At 35.4% G+C, this 20,716-nt stretch overlaps 1 protein-coding gene across 2 annotated transcripts in view; it reads right to left on the reverse strand.

Annotated features, from left to right (window-relative positions):
• Positions 1 to 2,651: 2,651 nt before the first annotated feature.
• LOC127858708 (putative cytochrome P450 120) overlaps positions 2,652 to 20,716 on the reverse strand; it is a 35,993-nt gene continuing 17,928 nt past the window's right edge. For both annotated transcript variants that reach the window (XM_052395941.1, XM_052395942.1), the window contains 5 exons: positions 20,631 to 20,716; positions 16,646 to 16,756; positions 11,584 to 11,711; positions 9,645 to 9,732; positions 2,652 to 6,818 (listed from right to left, as the gene is read on the reverse strand). The exon at positions 20,631 to 20,716 is cut by the window's right edge and continues 103 nt beyond it. In XM_052395941.1, coding sequence (XP_052251901.1) covers positions 6,627 to 6,818; positions 9,645 to 9,732; positions 11,584 to 11,711; positions 16,646 to 16,756; positions 20,631 to 20,716 — 605 coding nt within the window. In that variant the 3' untranslated portion in view covers positions 2,652 to 6,626. The remainder of the gene's footprint in view (positions 6,819 to 9,644; positions 9,733 to 11,583; positions 11,712 to 16,645; positions 16,757 to 20,630) is intronic.

Here is a 20,716-nt window from a genome sequence, read left to right on the forward strand (position 1 = left end):
AGGCCTCCATATGACGATATTTGCCCCTTATAAACGCTTTGATAGAAGTTATGAGCATTTTTCGAAACCTAAACGCAGATTTTGAAACCTAAACGCAGACCATAAGTTCAAGGTCAAAGTCAAAAGGGTCAAAAGTTGTGTGCGTTTGGAAAGGCCTTGTTCATTTACACATGCATACCAAATATGAAGGTTACATCTGAAAAAGACATGAAGTTATGAGCATTTTTCTAAACCTAAACGCAAGGTGTGACGGACAGACAGACGGACAAACGGACGGACAGTGCGATCCCTATATGCCCTCCTTCAGGTGCATAATAAAGGGGAAAAAAATTGTTGGGGGGGGGGGGGGGCTGGGGATTCTGGGTTGGGGCGAGGGGGGGATGGTTTGGGTGGAGTCCATTGTGGTATGTCAGGTAAGTGTTGTTTTGTCAAAGTATGAATCAAATCTGATCCTAAATAAAGAAGTTATGGCAATTAAAGCAAAATGTATTTATTTGACCTTGAGATTCAAGGTTATTCAAAGGTCAAGGTCAAATTCAACTTGCCAGGTACATTACTCTCATGCTAGTAAGAAAGTATTTGAAGTTTGAAAGCAATAGCCTTGATACTTAAGAAGTTAAGTGCATCTAAACACAAAATTAAACAAAATATCCAAAGTTACTAAGTCAAAAAAGGGCCATAATTATGTCAAAGTGCCAACTAGAGTTATGCAACTTGTCCTATACAGTCCCCTTATCATAGTTAGCGAGTGTTCCAAGTCTGAAAGCAATAGCTATGATACTTTAGGAGTAAAATGGACCAAAACACAAAACTTCACCAAATTTTCAATTTTCTAATAATAAAAGGGGCCATAATTCTGTCAAAATGACAGTCAGAGTTACATAACTTTGCCTGCACAGTCCCCTTATGATAGTTAGTAAGTGTTGCAAGTATGAAAGCAAAAGCTTTAATACTAAACACAAAACCAAATTTTCAATTATCTAAGTATAAAAAGGGGATAACTCTAAAAATAATGCTGACATAGGTACATGTGTATGCACCTTGACCTACACAATTGTCTTGTTGCCATAAAGAAGTATTCCAAGTTTGAGTTAATTATTTTTGATAGTGTTTAAGTTATTTGACTTTATAAAACACTTTAACCAACGCTGAAGCCGGGGCGAGTAGTATACCTCTCGTTTTTCTTCGAAAAGTCGAGCTTAAAAGCGTGTGCTTCAAGGAAGATGTTTACAGTGAGTGTACGGTTTTACTTTGTATGCTATTGGCATTGGATTGTGCAATTTGATATCAATAGTTTAACTTAAGTAGGCCTGCGTCAGCGCCATTGCTAAATCGATGTAAGCATTTGACTGTTTTACTTAAACAGAGCTGCAGAACAATATAATTTAAACACAAAACATAGAACGCATGAAGCTCAAGTTAAGCACCAGAAGAGAAACTCTCGTAAGGCCCAAAAGGGTTTCCACTTATCTGACCGACAAAAACTTTTTGCATCAATGCTAAACTTTTTATATTCCAGATTGAGTTTGAGCCATTTTTTTCTGCATTCTGTCATATTCGCTAAATTACTTTAAATTACATGTAATAAAAAATAAATAATTGTAAGAAAAAATAATACATATAGATTTGGAAGATTTTCGGCATGTCACTGCATATTGTTATTTAAGTGGGAAATAATTAGTATTTGACATACCAATGTTGTATACTGTACATAATTTTGTCATTATATACATTGTAGTTACAAATTTTGTTGTTTACACCATACCAGCAGCACATCTAACAGAAGAGAGATACAGATTAAGCTTTTTTCTCAATAATTTCAAATTGTATTTTGCAGTCTTAATAGTAAGAAGTACTCAAATTTCTACCTGTCTAGCATATTGTGTCAAAAGTAGTCTGTATGTTTGTATTGTCACGGTACCGAACTTAAGCGGGATTGGTGGAAAGATGTGTGGTGGCCAGGTTAGCTCAGTCGGGAGAGCACTTGCCCTGTAAGCGAGGTGTCCCGGGTTTGAGTCCCCGACTGGCTTCAAACTTTAAACCACCCGGCGACAATGGCGCCCAATGTGGGGCGGTGGTGGGTACAGTTCTCCATAGAACTTGTCCGTGGGTTTGTCGGGATCAGTACTTCACTGTTCCCTGTGACTCGTATTCGAGTTCGGTATCGTGACAGTATTGTAGCATATTGTGTCAAAAGTAGTCTGTATGTTTGCATTGTAGAATATTGTGTCAAAAGTAGTTTTAATGTTTGTTTTGTATTGCTAACATGTGCTTATGAATAACTATTGTTTACCAGTCTTAAAATCATTAGACTACATACCTTCCCTATTTGTGAAATTTTAGTGGAAAGAACATTTGGCCTTATTTTGCAGGACATCCTTCTTTGTTATTGTATCGCATGTTCTGCTGTCAGTAGATCTAAGGAACCCAAAACTATATATAAATTTGCATAACTAAAGGTCATTCCTCCAATAATTGCCTGGTCAATTACAGTTTTAATTTCATTCTCAAATGTTCCATTTGAAGAGAAAAACACTTCCAATTTGAATATGCTCTTTATTTAGTATTAAATACATAATTTGCAAAAATAAAAACAATTTAACTTAAAAACATATATAATGTTGTAAAACTATAATATCAAATAACCTAACTGTAATATACATGTAACCACATATGATAATCAACAATAATGTTTCCTTTATTCAGATGGACAGGGCATGGCATACTATGTGGATGTTGCTTTGGTGACATAAACGTATAGTATTACTCCATGGGAATATTTGTAACAGATAAAATGATTATTAGAAATTGATAACATGTAACAGATCAAATTAATTCATTAGACAGATTCTTTACACATCAAATGTATACAATACATTGGTCAGTTAATATTGCAGCTCAAATGTAGATCATATATTGGTCAGTGCATGATACAGATCAAATGTAAACGATATATAAGTCAGTGTATGTTATACATGTACATCAAGTGTAGACTATAAATTAGTCAGTGCATGCTACAGTTAAAATGTATAACATAAATTAAAAAACAACAACATATTAATATGGCACATGAAATTGGTCAGTCCATGTTACAGATCAAGTGTTGACCATAAATTGGTAATGGAATGTCACAGACCAAATGTAGACCTAAAGTTGGTCAGTGCATGTTACAGATGAATTGTAGACCATAAATTGGTAACGGCATGTCACAGACCAAATGTATACCTAAAGTTGGTCAGTACATGTTACAGATCAAGTGTAGACCTAAAGTTGGTCAGTGCACGTTACAGATCAAGTGTAGACAATACAGCATAAATTGGCTATTGTGTTGGAGATTTTTTTTATTAATTGATCTAATGTTTCATCAATTAGTCAATTGGTTAGATATAATTTGCATCAAATAAAATAATAAATACAATCAATGATAAATACAATGTGCATTATACAGTAGACTCTCTGTAAACCGGACGGTCTCGGGACCGGCCTAATCGTCCGGTTTTCAGAGTTCCGGTTTACCAAGAGTTTTCATATTGCCGAAATATACACGGTATTCATTGTGTACAGAATCACATAAAAATAAAACAAACCGTATACATTTACATGTACCATGTGATAACTGTACGCAGGTACTGATGATGTTAATTGCATTCTTAACAAATGTGTTTTTAATCGATTAAAAGCAAATACAGATGGATGGATATTTAACAGTCATATTTCTAACAGTTTATCTGACAAACAAACAAACAACCATTTCAGCGTTAAAAACACGGCTATAAGATGTGTAAACACATACAACATTAGGTATGTCATAAATTTTAAATACTATAAAATAAAAAAAAAATATTATTTTCAAGTTCATCAATGTGTCCAAAGTACCAAATATGTCAATTGTCAATGCAGATTTATTAAAATAGCACAGGTTTATATAAAAATTTAGTATGTATTAAACAGCCAATACAATTGACAGATTGAATGTGTATTAAAAATTGGTCATTCCATGGGACAAATCAGTGTAGCATAAATTTATTAGTACATATGGTTACCAATAATGTCATCAAATTTAACTTAGTACTATACCACAACGTACCTTCAACATATACATGCACACAATAAAGCCTGTTCTGAGACCACTTTGATGAAAGTGAAGTAATCAGCCACCCAATTTAAAAGATCTGAGTTTACTTCTTTTAATACCTATGCACAAATATTAGCTGATATTTTATCAATTCTTAATAAAATAAACTCCAAAATCATTAGCAATATTAGGAGGAAATTCAAATGAAATTCAGTGCTAATTTTGCTCCATCATTTCAAATGACATTTAATTATTAACATGATCACTTTTTACAAACAAATGTTTCAAACATGCAATGAATGCAATGAAAACTAAAGATTGAATGTGTACAATTAATTGCATGTCAATAAATAATAGAAAGACTACCACCAATGGTTAATTAAACCAGTCAAAAAGTGCCTTTCCATTCACACAATGTTGCTATAACAAATAAGTTTATATACAGCACAATTATTGATATGCACATAAGATACGCATTTAGTGAAACTTCATCTGTAGTAGTAGGAGAGAAAACCCTGATAATACGATGGGGTCCTTTGTTTATGAAAAGGAACTCATTGCCAAACAGTGACACACAAAACAAAATGCACAAAACAAGACAAACTTGTACATAACAAATGCATAAACATCAACAAAACTGGAATGTAGATTGAATATAAAAACATAGCATATGTAAATGTCATCACATTTTACCATATTAAATCCCTAGTCCGCAAAACGCTCAATGCACTCTAAGGGGTATTACAGTTGTTGTTTTTAAACTTAATTAATTTCATTCCTGTTTTTTTTAAGAAATACAGTTAAATGTATTAATGCTCAAAAAAAGCTTTGTGTTAGTAGAAAATACACTACTAACACTGGATACAAAAAGAGTAAAAATCCTCTTAAAGGGGCCTTTTCACGTTTTGGCAAATTGACAAAATTGAAAAAAGTTGTTTCAGATTCGCAAATTTTCGTTTTAGTTATGATATTTGTGAGGAAACAGTAAAACTGAACATTAACCATTCTAATTACATGCATCTTTTGACGATTTAAAAACCTGAAAATTATAAAGCGTTACAACGCAAAACGATTTAATAACTTGGAGAGTTCTGTTGTTGTCGTTTATTTGTGTGAAACTACGAAGATTGCTTATATAAACTATAAAATAAGTTCTTCATACATACTTGGTAGGATGGCAGAGCGGTCTAATTGGTTTTTACTCCAGGACTCCAGGGGTCACTGGTTCGAGCCCTGCTGAGGGTTACTTTTTTTCTTTTTTAAAATTTTATTCTTGATTTTTTACTGGAGCTTTTTAGATCCAATGTTAACATTTACCAATATAAAGCATTTAATAACAAACTTCAAAATATGCCAAAATCTGTGAAAATGCCCCTTTAAAATATCAAGTTGAACCTTAGTCTGAACAAACTGAGCTACATGAATGATCACAATGTGTGGTCCCAGATTAGTCTGTGCAAACCACACATGATTAATAAGGACGACACTTTCCTTCTAGACTAGATTTTTGTTTAGTAGATACTTCCTTTACACGAAAAATTCCTAGTTCTTCTTGATTGCTCTGAGCTTTTATGAGTACATACGTATCGGGTCAATAGCTGGGAGTTGGATTATTGCAACTGCAAAAATTCCATAAAGTGTTGTACGAGAATAGCAATTGCAGAGTGCAAAAGCTATTAAGGTGAGACACTTTACCCACATGCATTAAGCTTCATTTTCCCAGAACAAGGCTCATTTACTCAAGATTTATCAAAAGCAGGGCAATCATGGCCCTAAACCCTGAGTTTAGGGTACACTTATTGTCAAAGACATTACCTAGTTACCTAGTTTTTTACCACACTTAACCAATATTCAAACTTGTGAACATGGTCTAGTTATTGTCAATATAACTATTTGGACCAAGTTTCATCATGATTGAGTCGTAAATGTGACTACTATAGTGGTAACAAGGGTTTCATAAGATTTGACCTGGTGACCTAGTGTTTGGAAAATCTAGTCAGTTCCCATGGCTTGAATTTGATGAAGAAAAGCAAAAAAAGGGGTTATTTTATTGTTTTACTCTATGCATAAAAAAAAATCTGGTCATCACTGATTATTTACTGATAAATCCTGATTAAACAGTTACATGACACAATTGTGTTCATTTGCTACATGTATGTCATTTATGGTCTAGTAGACATCAGGTTCGGGCTAGTACATTTTAAGAGGAGCTGGTCCGACGGTCTTGCTGTAAAAAAAGTTAATGTCGAACCCTGATACCCGGTATTAACGAGAATTTTGTCAGCTATGTTCAAATGCAAATAACTTGGGAATGTTTGGATAACTGAGCATGATAAAGTGTCTTCCAGATTTTCACTTCATTATGATGACAAATTTTAAGTTGAAATAGAACAGATCAGAAATCAAGAGGTAGGTACACGGACTTACAAATCGACCAAAAAAGGGACTCCAATATTTATTTCTAAATCCACCTTCTTGAAACTTCATTGAATGGGATATAAACATAATATTTAACATTATTTTACACCAACCGATCAAGGCACAAATTCGGCTACAAGTATTCTCCTTTTGGTTTGTCCACAGTATCCGGGTATAGTGAACGACTTAAAGAGTTACTGTTCCTACCCTGGAAAGTTACCAATACATTTCCCTTTGGTCGGGAAACGGGGAGCCATTTGTATGCGAGATCTTGGTCCGGTAAAAGCTTGACAGTATAACCCCTCAGTAGCTCATTGATGACAGTCTATAAACAAAGTTAAAGATACACTGAGAGAATTAGAAGTGCAGTATTTTGAAGAATTAAATATATCAATACTGTGAAACTATTTGTCTGCAACTAATTTCGTTGATTTTAGTTTGTCCACTCAACTATGAAATAAAATGTCCAACCATTCGTAAAAATCTGAAGTTTTATATCAGACATTTAAAAAATAATCCAAGAACTTTTTACCAAACAAAAAAAATGCTAGATTCTATGAAACCATGAAAGTTCATGTAAATGAAAATAAATAAGTCTGCAGTACACGAAAAGTTGTCCCATCCAACAGGTTGCCATGTCTATAAAGAATAAAGATAATCCGGAGAAATGTTTTCATAATGTTTATGGTTAGTTTTTGCTGTTTAAAATAGAGATTTATCAATTTTATTACAATCAACAGAACCTTAATAAAAATAGGGAACATGACAATGCCTAAGGTTTTCAATGCTTTCCACATTAATTTTGAATGACTGTGTAATCCCAAGCAAGTTATGCATGCCCGTACGAAATTTTGGGACGGAAATGAGGCGGAATTGGGACGGAAACTATTGTTTCCAGGCGGAATAGAGGCGGCAATTGATTTCCGCCCCAAAAAGACCATGTCTCTTGATTTTTGTCCAGGCAGAACTCATTAGCAATTCCGGGCGGAAATAAGACTTGGGCAGAATTTCATACTTATACATTTTTTGGGGGCACAATGTTGGACTTAGATAAAGAATTTCAAAATGGGACTTAAAGATAATTAATACACAGAGTTCTGATTTCAGTTTCTAAATGGGTATTGTAGGAAACATTTGCTATACACATGGAAAACAACATTTATATTCAATTCATACAATAGTTAACCCATGCAAAAAAGGCTGAAATGAGCTTGAAATGACACAAATTTAAGGCTGGAATGACTGAAAAAATAGGACTAATCCACAAATTCAGCTGCAAGTTTTCACTCCTCAAAATTTGGAGGAAAATAATTAACTTAGATATACTGTTCTGGATGAAATTTATATATATTTTGGCTCAGGCTTATTTTTATAAGACCTTATAATTAAATCACTTTGTTACGATAATTTTACCTAACAACATTTAAAGTACATGTAAATCTACTACCGGTAATATGTATTTAAAATATCTCTGAATTAAGGGGACTGAGTAAATTTGATTAAGGGATGTATGATGCAAGTTGAAAATTGTTGTGAAATGCAGTAAATTTATCCCTGTTTATCAGTAGTGTTTTGTTTTATGGTGTCAATTTGGTGGCTGTTATCTTTGTATTCCCCCAGTTGTAAACAAAGAATGCATGGGTAATATGATCCATACAGCCTGATAAGACAGACTCTGCTTCATTTTTTGTGAGTCAGAATTTTGAAAATAAGAGCGGGTGTTTGCAAGAATTGTTACTAGCTTGAACATTTGAAATGCAGTTTCAAAGCAAGGATTGGACTTTCTTAATTTGAAGTTTTAACAATATGATGAATTAATCTTTCTTTGATGAACATTCTAAAATAATTAAGTAAAATGTGGAAGTCAACATTCAGTGTGTAAAAAAGGCTGAAAAGAGTGATTCAGTAATAATATGATGGAACTGTTTAAGTGCTCTGAACTACTAAACAGGTTTGTTTCTATATTTACTTTGTATTGTTCTCTTATATTGTTGTGTTTATTATAGTTATATTGTTTAACAGTAATATCTGTTTGGACGGGTGGCTTTAACCTATAACATTTAAAATGAATGCTCAGGCTAGTTATCTTTGCAGTTAATTTCACGTTATATAAAAAACATAATGCAGTCTAAGGTGTCTATATCTTATTGAATGTTTTTTGCCATATCAAGATTTTTGTCATTTGTGAAATAAAAACCTAGTGTTAATAGCTCCATCAGACGTCCAGATAAAGTTTTTGTATGCCTTAAATTAAATTAGTGAATGTTTTAGTGAACCAACAAGCATGATTGTTGATTTTTAAGAATTTAGTTTTAAGGTTGATGCAAACTCGCTATATTTCAAGTTTCATAAAAATCGGCTTATGATGATGCAAACTTAAGTTATAAACAGGAAGCCACATGTTCAATGCCAACCGACTGCCTGCTAAGCTGCAATAACCCAATCTAATAACCAGGATTTTCAAATTGGTTGTAATCCAGTTCAAATCAGTTCAATTCAAACATGCAGCTATGTTTATATACGGATGTCATTATTTTATGTTATTTCACTACAGCACAAATTAATATGTTTTGACCACAGGCTACAGCTCATCACTGCTATATACTTTCTGGTCCCAGGCCTTAATAGAAAGCTTACTTAAAATACTTTGCATACACTGGCCCAGGCCCAGACATTGAAAAATAAAGTTAATGGCCCAGGCCCAGACATTGAAAAATAAAGTTAAGAATCTTTGTGGACACTGTGTCCAGGTCTAGACATTGAAAAGTACACTTAAAACGCTTTGAGAACTCTTGTCCGAGGCCTTAACATTCCGCAATTTACTTATGATGACTTTCTTAAACAGGTCCCAGTCCTCGACATTAAAAAAAATACTTAAGAAGCTTTTTAAACACTTGTCCCTAGCCTAGACATTGTTAACTTACTTAAGATGATTTGTGGACACTGAGTCCAGACCTAGATATTTAAACACCTGATGCTAGAATTAGAATTAAGCCATATGAGATTCAACAAGAAGATGCTTCTTACACTCTTTTCCCAGGCCAATACATGGGACAATATGCTCAAGATGCTTTGTGAACTCTGGACCCAGGCCTCAACATTTCGCAATACTGTTACAATGCTTAGACACCACTGGTCCAAGGCAATATACCTTGATGATGGTCCACACCAGCTGCTCACCGATGCACTGCCGAGGCCCTGCCCCTAATGTGAACAGCTTATCTTGGTCATTTTTGTTGCTGAAATGCACAATAATGCAGATCAATTATGAGTGAGGGTTCTGGGAAAATGGGGCTTAATGCATGTGTGTAAAGTTTCATAACCAGGGACAACACTTTCGGCGTTCACTGGTTCTTTTTTTAGAAGAAACTTTCTTAGTACTAAAAATTCTATAACAACTGAATTTGTTGTCCCTGATAAGCCTTTGTGAACCGCACAGGTCAATGCTGGACCACACTTTATGTACATGCATTAACCCTTTCCCACTTAGATACATATTTAACCCTTTCCAAATAAGATAGGTATTAAACCCTTTCCCACTTAAATACGTATTAAACCCTTTCCCACTTAGAAATGCTTCAAACCCTTTCCCACTTAGATACGTATTCAACCCTTTCCCACTTAGATACATATTTAATCCTTTCCCACTTAGATACGCATTAAACCCTTTACCACTTAGGTATGTTTTAAACCCTTTCCCACTTACCGGGTAGATATGTATTAAACCCTTTCCCACTTAGATACACATTAAACCCTTTCCCACTTAGATACATATTTAACCCTTTACCACTTAAGATACATATTAAACCCTTACCCAAATTCCCACTTAGATATGTATTAAACCCTTTCCCACTTAGATACGTATTTAACCCTTTACCACTTAGATAGATATTTTTACGCATTTGTAAGGAATTTAAATTTAATTAACGGCCTTTCTTATCATATTCAAGTTTTGAAGGCTTCATTTCCAACCCGTAGATACTGATGAGTAGCAAACAGCATAAAACCTAAACAGACTGCAAGTTACTTGCAGGCTGTTCTGGTTTTATGCTGTTTGCACATTTTTACCATGCTGCTGAGAGAGAAAAGGTTAAGCCCAGTTTCATGAAAATATGGCACAAAAAATCCTAAATACCCTGCAAGCTTGTAGTTTAAACATCTGTTATGCCGTAGATTTAGTGTGTTTTGAGACGCAGTTCCACGTTGTTGGGAAAGACCCGCAAAGGCAACTCACAAAGTGTTAATAAATTTAGTGTTTATTTTCACAAAGTATTTTGTCCCACAGCAATAATAACAATAGTCCATAGGTCACACAGTTCTGACACAGAGTTTAAATTGTTATGTTAATGTAATGTTTGCTTATAATAAATATTTTCCTATAACGTTCACAAAGTAAATTTATATCACACAGAAAATCACAAAGTCAAATGTCATTAAGAAAGGCTAAATTCTAGCTATTTTATGTTCAATATTCTTCAGTTTTATACCCAAATTTCTTCACAGATGTCTAGACAAATGATTAATCTTAACAATTAAATGCAATCAGAAATGTCAATTTAATGATAAAAAGTGACAATTAGATAGGCTGCTTGGGTAATATGAAATACTATTATGTAACATAAGCTGTCTAAAGGCTTCAAGTTGAGATGACTGGATATGATGTAACAATATTATTAAATTTGGCTTAATTACTTTTTAATAACAACACTGGAGATTAAACTATTTTACTTTTGAATGAAAACTAAATTATGTTTTAATATATAACTTTTAAATTAAATCTAATTAAAAAAAACATTTTAAAATTATAACTTATTATTTTACTAAATAATATTTTATTTTTCATAAAGATTATTAATGAAGTGGGATGCATAACACATCTTAGAAGGTAAAGACATAAATGTAGACTGCATTGAGACAAATATTATTAATTCCTGATGAGAATATCAAGTCTCTTTTGTAATGCACAATTTTTAACATTATAGGTAAACTCATAGATAAAATAATACTTTTATCTCTCACAAAGTTGCAATACATTCTCACTCTGGGACCAACCTTCCTTGTAAGTAGTAACACAGTTACACATCACTTACTGTTGACTCCACCTCTCAGGCATGAAGGCATCTGGTTGGTCAAACACATCTGGGTCCCTGTGTGCAGCATAGGTCATGTACAGAAGAGCATGGCCGGCTGGGAACCGAAACCCTCCACATATTACTTCCTGTTGATGAAAAATCACTACCCATTATTTCAGTTGCGTTTCTTTCTATCAATGGAAGTGACATTTTTAGGAAATAGTATATAATACAATCTATGCAACAGCTGACAAAGAGATAATCAGTTGGACTATAACATGGGCTTAGTATTACTAACATACTTACTTCAATATTCGGACCCAACATTTTATTTTCTGAATTTTTCAGGTGTTTGACCATCATGCTCGATGTTAACAAAAGCTTTTTGACGATGCTAGAACATCGTCCAAGGTATCATAACCATCAAATTTTTTTTCACAATGGCGACCTATGTAAAAGACCGAGCCAGTCCGATTGAGATAACTAGATTTTTCAGTAACTGCCCTTTTGCATTTGCCACTGCGTAGGAGATTGCTCGTCATTGATAACATTCTCCTAGCAGAGTTGTCGTTCGTGTTTCAACATTCAACAATGGCCGCCCCCATGAGAGTCTCGATTCAAAACTTTATTACCGCATAAATTGGCTTGTTTCGCTATTTAGAAGCTGCCATTTAGGATATATGAATTATTTATTCACTAAATCTCCGCTTATGACAACAATAGTTGGAATTCGAAGGATATATACTCGATGTGAATAAAGGACTTTCTGGATCGTAACAGCTTGACACGGCAAAACTGGCATAATGGTATTTTTAGTTATCAATATAAGTCACATTGTGCTTTATAAATTGTATTCGAGCATTTTGCGACTTATTGAATGACTATGATACCCGATATCAACATTTCATCGGGGATTTGCAGATCACCAAGCTGTCCTGAAATTCAACATTGATTTCAAACTCTTGACTGGTGCATACTCTTTCTTAGTGTTAGTACTTTTTATCATTTCAAAGTTAAATGAACTGTGTCACAGTAAAAGAGACATTAAGGCGATTGTGGCCAGTTTGGATCTAGATCAGCCTGCAGTCACTTGAAAGCTGTTTGCCTAAAAGGGTTTTTCTGACAATAACAAATAATTTAATTGGATACTGATTTGACTGCGCTTTTCCTGTGACCTGGCTCAAATAATAGAATTGTCATTAATCAAATTATTTATTTCGAACATTAATCAATTGTTTTTCTTGTCCCTCGGGATCAATGACTCCAGCACTTTCCTGTTGAGAATTGAATACTGCTAAAGGCGATGCTAGGGGGTGTGAGAGATGTTGCACCTTCCATTATCGCTTGATTGTTCATTGTCGGCTCGGGTACTACGTACATGTACCCCGGGTACTCTTAAATATACTTACATGTAAACCCTTAATCAGTCGTTGTCAACTATTTTTTTGTAATTAAACATTTATGTCAATTTTCTGTAGAATGGCCTCTATATTATCGGAACACATACTCAAAAAGCATGTTGATGCAGTGTTTTTTTAAGAGAAGTGTGTTTAAGATAATTGGTTGCGCGTTTTACGACATCGGATTTTGGGCGCGAATACAACTCGGGTACAGTCTAATATGGACCGAGTACAATTACGTTTATTTACCGTACCTAGGGTACATGTAATTATACTTAGAGTACCCAGGGTACATGTAAGTATACTTAAGAGTACCCGGGGTACATGTAAGTAGTACCAGAGCCGACAATGACCAATCAAACTCCATTATCCCTCATGAACCGACTCAAAAAACCGAGTCGGCAATATTTGACTTAATTTTTGGTTTGGTTGCTCTCGAGGGATCGAAAATTTCAGAATCTTCCTAAAAGCCCTACGGGTTTGATCCCCAGAAGCGACATTGAAAACTAGCATACTTTGTTATCTAAAAGGCTGCTAAACCTGATATACAATGATAATGTGAATTTTCTTTCACATGATGTTCATCAGTCATATTATATAAAAACTTACAGCAGTAGTAAACAACTGGACAATAATTAATGAACGCATCTTTCATTTGTCTTTGACACTTTGAATTTGATAGGCCTAGATTTAAATATGTGACTGGACTTTACCAGCACTCTTGTAACAGAGCTGAAGTTTAAATGTACCATTGAAGATCACCTAAATCCAGATTTGCTATTATAGACGTGTGGAAAGTTTTAAGGGTGTGACAAGTAAGCAAAAATTGGTCATTACCCAGAGGCCACAACTGATCTATCATCTATGACTGTATTAAAACAAGAAAAATCAGTGCCTGATTTAGATTTCCTTAGATAGTTCAATAAAAACTAATTTCATAAGCCTGGTAACAGTTTAACGGTAATGCTACCAATGTGTCACACCAGGGCCTTGAATTTGAAATCTAGGACATGCATGGTCATTTCTTCATGAAATCAGGACACAAAATTGTATTTTAAGTCCTTAATTGACCTGGCTATAGTTCTCAGATTATTATAAGCTCAATCAGTATATTTATATCATTATTTATGCTTTGTGTATTGTAAACATATACACAATCATGCAGTTACATGATAGCAATAAATAATATCATAGCTACCCATACTATAAAGGTCATTGACAAAGCCTATGGTCAAAATGTGAACACATTGAGTGTAATCGCCCTCTCGTGCCAGCAAAAACAACACGTTGACAGGTTGTCATTTTTGACAGTTCTACTTTCACTTTCATTTTGTGATATCAAACTATTAACAATTATGTGGCTTAGAAAAATATCGCCATTGCTTTTCATGCCCCCGGTAGGGTGGCCTATATCAGTTGAACTGTCAGTCAGTCAGTGTGTCAGTCTGTCCGTCCGTCCGAAAACTTTAATGGCCATAACTTTTTTAATATTGAACATAGCAACTTGATATTTGGCATACATGTGCATCTCATGGAGCTGCACATTTTCAGTTGTGAAAGGTGAAGGTCATCCTTCAAGGTCAAATGTCAAATATAAAGCGTCTGTCTGTCTGTCCGAAAACTTTAACATTGGCCATAACTTTTTCAATATTGGCGTGCATGCGTATCTCATAGAGCTGCACATATTGATTGGTGAAAGGTCAAGGTCATCCTTCAACGTCAAGGTCAAAGGTCAAATTTTGCAATATTGAAGATAGCAACTCCATATATGTATATCCAATAATGTCATGGAGCTGCACATTTTGAGTGGTGAAAGGTCAAGGTCATCCTTCAAGGTCAAAGGTAAAATATATGGCTTCAAAGCTGTGCAGCAGGGGGCATTGTGTTTCACAAACACAGCTCTTGTTTAATATATTTTCTGCACATTCCTTCAAAAAACTTACATCAATACATGATTTTCTTCGTTAATTCAATCATTCCTGACAGACTTGTGTACATATTTCGCTTACATTTTGACGCGCGTAGGTAGGACCGCATTACCGCTTCCGAAATGTGTATTCATACTATTGCCTTCGAGGAACTTATCTGATGTTTGACGGAAAGGGCCGAAAACGTGCGTGTGTGGGTTAAGTTGCCCACGGGTACTACTTTCCCGTTCCCCCATTTTTTTTTCCGTACCTAAAATTTTTCGTACCCAATTTTTTTCGTACCCAATTTTTTTTTCGTACCCAATTTTTTTTTCATCCCCAATTTTTTATTAGTACCCAATTTTTTTTCGGTCCCAATTTTTTTGTTCCCAAATATTTTTTCGTACCCAAATTTGTTTTCATACCCAAATTTTTTTTGCAAAATTTTTGTACCAAATTTTTTTTTCGTACCAACATACACAATTGTGGTGATTGTGGTGATGTAGATAAACTTAACTTAATGCTTTTATATTCATCCTCTCAAAAGCATTGTCACACCAGTACTGTCAGTACTTTGATTTGAGCTTTAAGTCTGACTCAACCCTGAGTTTTAGGAAGAAAATGTGCATATGTTATAGCTGAGATTTGAGATTGTTTGAGGGCTGAGGGCTGACAGTCATTCTCAATACTCAGCTGAGTTCAACCTCATATCTCATCTTCTGAGTTGAGCTCCAATATTGAGAATGTCCATGATATTAAGCCAAGGTGCATAACTGGGCTTAACACATGTGCGTAAAGTCCGCACAGGCTAATCAGGGACGACACTTTCTGCCTTAATTGGATTTTTGCTAAGAGGAGACTCCATTTAAATGAAAAATGTCATAAAAGCGTAAAGTGTCGTCCCTGATTAGCCTGTGCAGATTGCACAGGCTTATCTGGGACGACACTTTAAGCACATGCATTATCCCTTCTCAACAAAATTCAAGTTAAAGAAAACAAGCAAATTCATGGAATTGACATCCCCGGCCAATATGCTTCTGGACACAAAAATGTTATATTTGACACTCAAAAAAGCATTTTTTCAAGATACAAAGGGCCATAACTCTGTTATTAACAGATGGTGTACAATGCCATTTGGCGTGCATTATCCCCTTATCCATATATATATATATTCATACCAAGTTTCAATGAAATCCGCCAAAGCACTTCCAAGATATGGCTCCGGACGGACAGAAAGACAGACGGATGGACAACACCAAAACAATATCCCTCCACCGATGGCAGGGGATAAAAAGTGTTGTCCCAGACAGTTTGCAAACTGCACAGGCTAATCTGTGTTGACATTAAATGCACTTGAATCAACCGTTTCCCTCTCAGAAGCAAAGTTAAAGTGGATATGTGCAAACAGCATAAAAACAGAACAGCCTGTGAGTAACTCACAGTCTGTTCAGGTTTTATGCTGTTTGCTGCTCATCAGTAACTAAGGGTTGGAAATGAAGCCTTTAAAACTTGAATTTAGTAAGAAAGTTATTTAAATAAATGTAAATTTCGAAGGGACAACAAATGCGTCAAAAACATATCTAAGAGGTAAAGGGTTAAGTAAGGTTTTCTCAGAGCACTTCATACTAGTCACATCAGCATACCAAGGTCAGTATGAGTAGGTAGATTATCTGCTGTGATATTACTGAATTACTTGAAAGTAGCAACAAATCATCCCAACCAAAGAAAAAAACAAATAATTCCCTAATTATAACAAGAACATTCCGGCATTACCTCGCGTATGATCCGTCTTCCACCCAGGAACGGCGGGTACAACCTAACAACTTCCAGGAGGTAGCGTTCCAACAGATCTGGGTCTTCTAGCAGCATGTTTTGATTTCCAACCTGCAAAATAAAATTTTATTTCTCTGTAATCAACATTTGGCCTATCCCCGACAATGTTTGGTTCAAACAGGTTTCACTGTTTAAGGTTTGTAATGAAATACAAGAGGGCCATGATGGCCCTGAATCGCTCACCTGCCTCATTAAGATCAGATCAAAACTATGACCTCTATTGTCTACACAATGTTTTTCTATGATTTGACCTAGTGACCTAGTTCCTGACTCTAGATGACCCAAATACAATCCCAATCCAGATTTCATCAAGATAAACATTCTGACCACAGTTCATAAATATTGGATGAAAACTGTGACCTCTATTGTCAACACAAGGTTTTTCTATTTATTTGACCTAGATTTTTACCCCAGATGACCCAAATACAATCCCACCCAGATTTCATCAAGAATTCTGACCAAATTTCATAAAGGTTGGATGAAAACTGTGATCTCTAATGTCTACACAAGGTTTTTCTATTATTTGACCTAGTGACCTAGTTTTTGACCCCAGATGACCCAAATAAAATCCAAACCCAGATTTCATCAAGATAAACATTCTGACCAAATTTCATAAAGATTGGATGAAAACTGTGACCTCTATTGTCTACAGAAGGTTGTTCTATTATTTGACCTAGTGACCTTGTTTTTGACCCCAGATGACCCAAATACAATCCCAAACCGGATTTCATCAAGATAAACATTTTGACCAAATTTCATCAAGATTGGATGCAAACTGTGACCTCTACTGTCTACACAAACAAATTGTTGACGGACGGACGCACGGACACACGCAGGCACGCACAACGGACATCACACGATCACATAAGCTCACCGTGTCACTTCATGACAGGTGACCTAAAAATATGTGTCGGAGATAAACATGAACAGTTGTGGTTAAAATCCCATAGAAACAAGGGCTGTTTGTAAAACATGCATGCCCCCCTATATGGGCTATAAGTTGTAGTAGCAGCCATTGTGTGAATACGTTTTTTGTCACTGTGAATGGTGGTGGTGGTGGTGGTGGTGGTGGTGTAGTAGTAGTAGTAGTAGTAGTAGTAGTAGTAGTAGTAGTAGTAATAGTAGTTGTAGTAGTAGTAGTAGTAGTAGTAGTAGTAGTAGTAGTAGAAGTAGTAGTAGTAGTAGTAGTAGTAGTAGTAGTAGTAGTAGTAGAAGTAGTAGTAGTAGTAGTAGTAGTAGAAGTAGTAGTAGTAGTAGTAGTAGTAGTAGTAGTAGTAGTAGTAGTAGTAGTAGAAGTAGTAGCAGTAGCAGTAGCAGAAGCAGTAGCAGCATTACAAGACCAATACTTAAGAATGATCAAATGGGAAAAGGTAACCTAGCACTGGCAGTAAATATGGGGCTCATTTACAGGTCAGATTTGGAATCTCTGCTGTAAAATGAGATTTTGAATGAATTAAAGGGAGGCAAATCTGTAATAAAAAGAACATGCATAAACCGTAGTTGTTTCCCTTGTTTGAACCATGCTAAATCCTTACAAGTTTGGAAAGAATTGGATGAAAAATTTGGACTTTATTGCATTAACACCATTTTCTCAATTCAAGGGGAGGTAATTCTGTACTTCATGGACCAATAATGCTCAATTTTTGTAGGGTTCGTGTCCTCATTGATATAAAGACACTGTGCAAATTTGGAAAGGATCGGACAAAAAGTGTGGAAGATTTTTGAAAGGGGAGCTTCAAAGGTTATCCCTGTGAAATTTTTTGAAAATCTGATGAGCGGTTTCTGACAAGAAGATTTTTTAAGGTTTTTACCATATATGGTCATGGCGGCCATCTTGGTTATGTGATCAAATTTTTTTTAACAATTCTTTTGTCCCATGACCTAGGGATGCTCCACATGAAATTTAGTTGAAATTGGCTCAATGGTTTAGTAGAAGAAGATGTTTACAAATTGTTTACAGACAGACGGACGGACGGACGCTGAGTGATCACAATAGCTCACCCCGAGCAATCGCTCAGGTGAGCTAAAAACATCAATAAAAAGGTGAAGTCCTATTTGCACCATAAACAATTATCATGCAACACTCTGGGAAAACAGGGCTTACTGCATGTGAGTAAAATGTCGTCCCACAGGCTAAAGAGGGATAACACCCTTTTAAATAAAAATACCATGATGGCGGAAACTGTCGTCCCTGATAAGCCTGTGCGAACTGCACCATAAATAATCTAGCAACCCTCTGGGAAAATTGGACTTGATGCATGTGTTTAAGGTCATGCTCCAGATTAGAAAATCAGGGATAACACTGATCAGCCTGTGCACACTGCACGGGCGTTTTTGGGACGAAACTTTACTTACAAGCATTAAATCCGATTTTCATAGAGCGAGGCTCAAATGTTTTTCTCTGAAAAAGGAACAATAGGCCCGTTCCTGACACTTCATGTAATCTGTTTATACAGGTTTCATGGTATAAGGCTTTTCATGAAATCAAGCTTAAATAAAAAGAAACAAGATATGTGTTTGTCAGAAACACTATGTCCCCTTTTGCGCTGCTTTGAAGCTATATATTTGACCTTTGACCTTGAAGGATGACCTTGACCTTTCACCACTCAAAATGTGCAGCTCTATGAGATACATATGCATGCCAAATATTAAGTTGCTATCTTCAATATTGCAAAAGTTATTGCAATGTTAAAGTTGGCGCAAACCAACCAACAGACCAACCAACCAACCAACCAACAGACAGGGCAAAAACAATATGTCCCCCACTATAGTGGTGGGGGACATTACAAAAAATTATGTAACTATTTGTACCATAATTTATCTGTGGTCTGTAAAAATGGGGCTTCACGTGTGTGCTTAAAGTGTTGTCTGCACAGGCTAATAGGGGATACTTTACACACATGCATGAAAAGTTGGAAACCCATTTTCCCAGCGGGGCTCATTTCAATGCATTCCAAATGGCATCAGTTTTAATGAAAGCAAAATTATATTACTTGATATAAAAATAATTTATATGTAAGGAATGCATTCATTTATGTTTATCTTTCAAGCTCTTGGTACCTGTTGAATTCCACTGCCGCCTACAACCAGCATAGTGTTATTATTTGATTTACTCAAGTGGAACCACATGCTAAAAAGATTTTTCAGCAAATTCGTTTAATTGATTTCCCCCGCCATAACTAAAAAGTTTGTGAAAAACAAACAGACTGACAGACTGGCGGACAGAAATCGCCAAACCTACATCCCTCCGCCTTTGGCACTGGATAATAACTATTATAACTGGAAACTTTTTTCTGCTGAAACAAAAAACCCATAAGCAAAACTTTCTGCATAGTTAATTTTTTATAAAATAGTTGTTTAGTGGGTCGTTTAAAAGATACTAAATAAGATATAATACACTCACCCCTTTCACTACCAATCTAGATCACCAACAATGTGAGAATGGACGACAGAGGCTTGCTCTGAGGAAACCATGCATAACCTTTTACCACTAAGATATGTATTTTAAGGCATGTGTTTGCACATAGCCATTTTCACTTTGCTTCTGAGTGGGAAAGAGTTAAAACATGTATGTGCAGTGTTGTCCCACATTAGCTTGTGCAGTCTGCACATCTTTTACGACAGACTTGCTTTAAGCCTTTCCCACTCAGAAGCAAAATGAAAATGGCTATATGCAAAAAGGATAACACCAGAACAGCCTGCGAGTAACTTGCAGTCTGTTCAGGTTTTATGTTATTCGCTGCTCATCAGTAACTAAGGGTTGGAAATGAAGCCTAAAAAACTTGAATCTAGTAAAAAAGTTATTTAATTAAATGTAACTTTCTAAGGGACTACACATGCGTCAAAATACCTACCTAAGTGGTAAAGGGTAAACATAAAATTCCATGCTATGTCTATTTTCTAACACTTCAGAAATAATACAGACCTCACTACCGATCTCAATCATAAACGATGTAAGAATGGACGACAGAGCCTTCGGGATGAGGGCGGATGTAAACAGCAGCAGGTGGT

This window comes from Dreissena polymorpha, chromosome 14, assembly GCF_020536995.1.
Source record: "Dreissena polymorpha isolate Duluth1 chromosome 14, UMN_Dpol_1.0, whole genome shotgun sequence".
Classification (NCBI taxonomy): Eukaryota; Metazoa; Mollusca; class Bivalvia; order Myida; family Dreissenidae; genus Dreissena; species Dreissena polymorpha.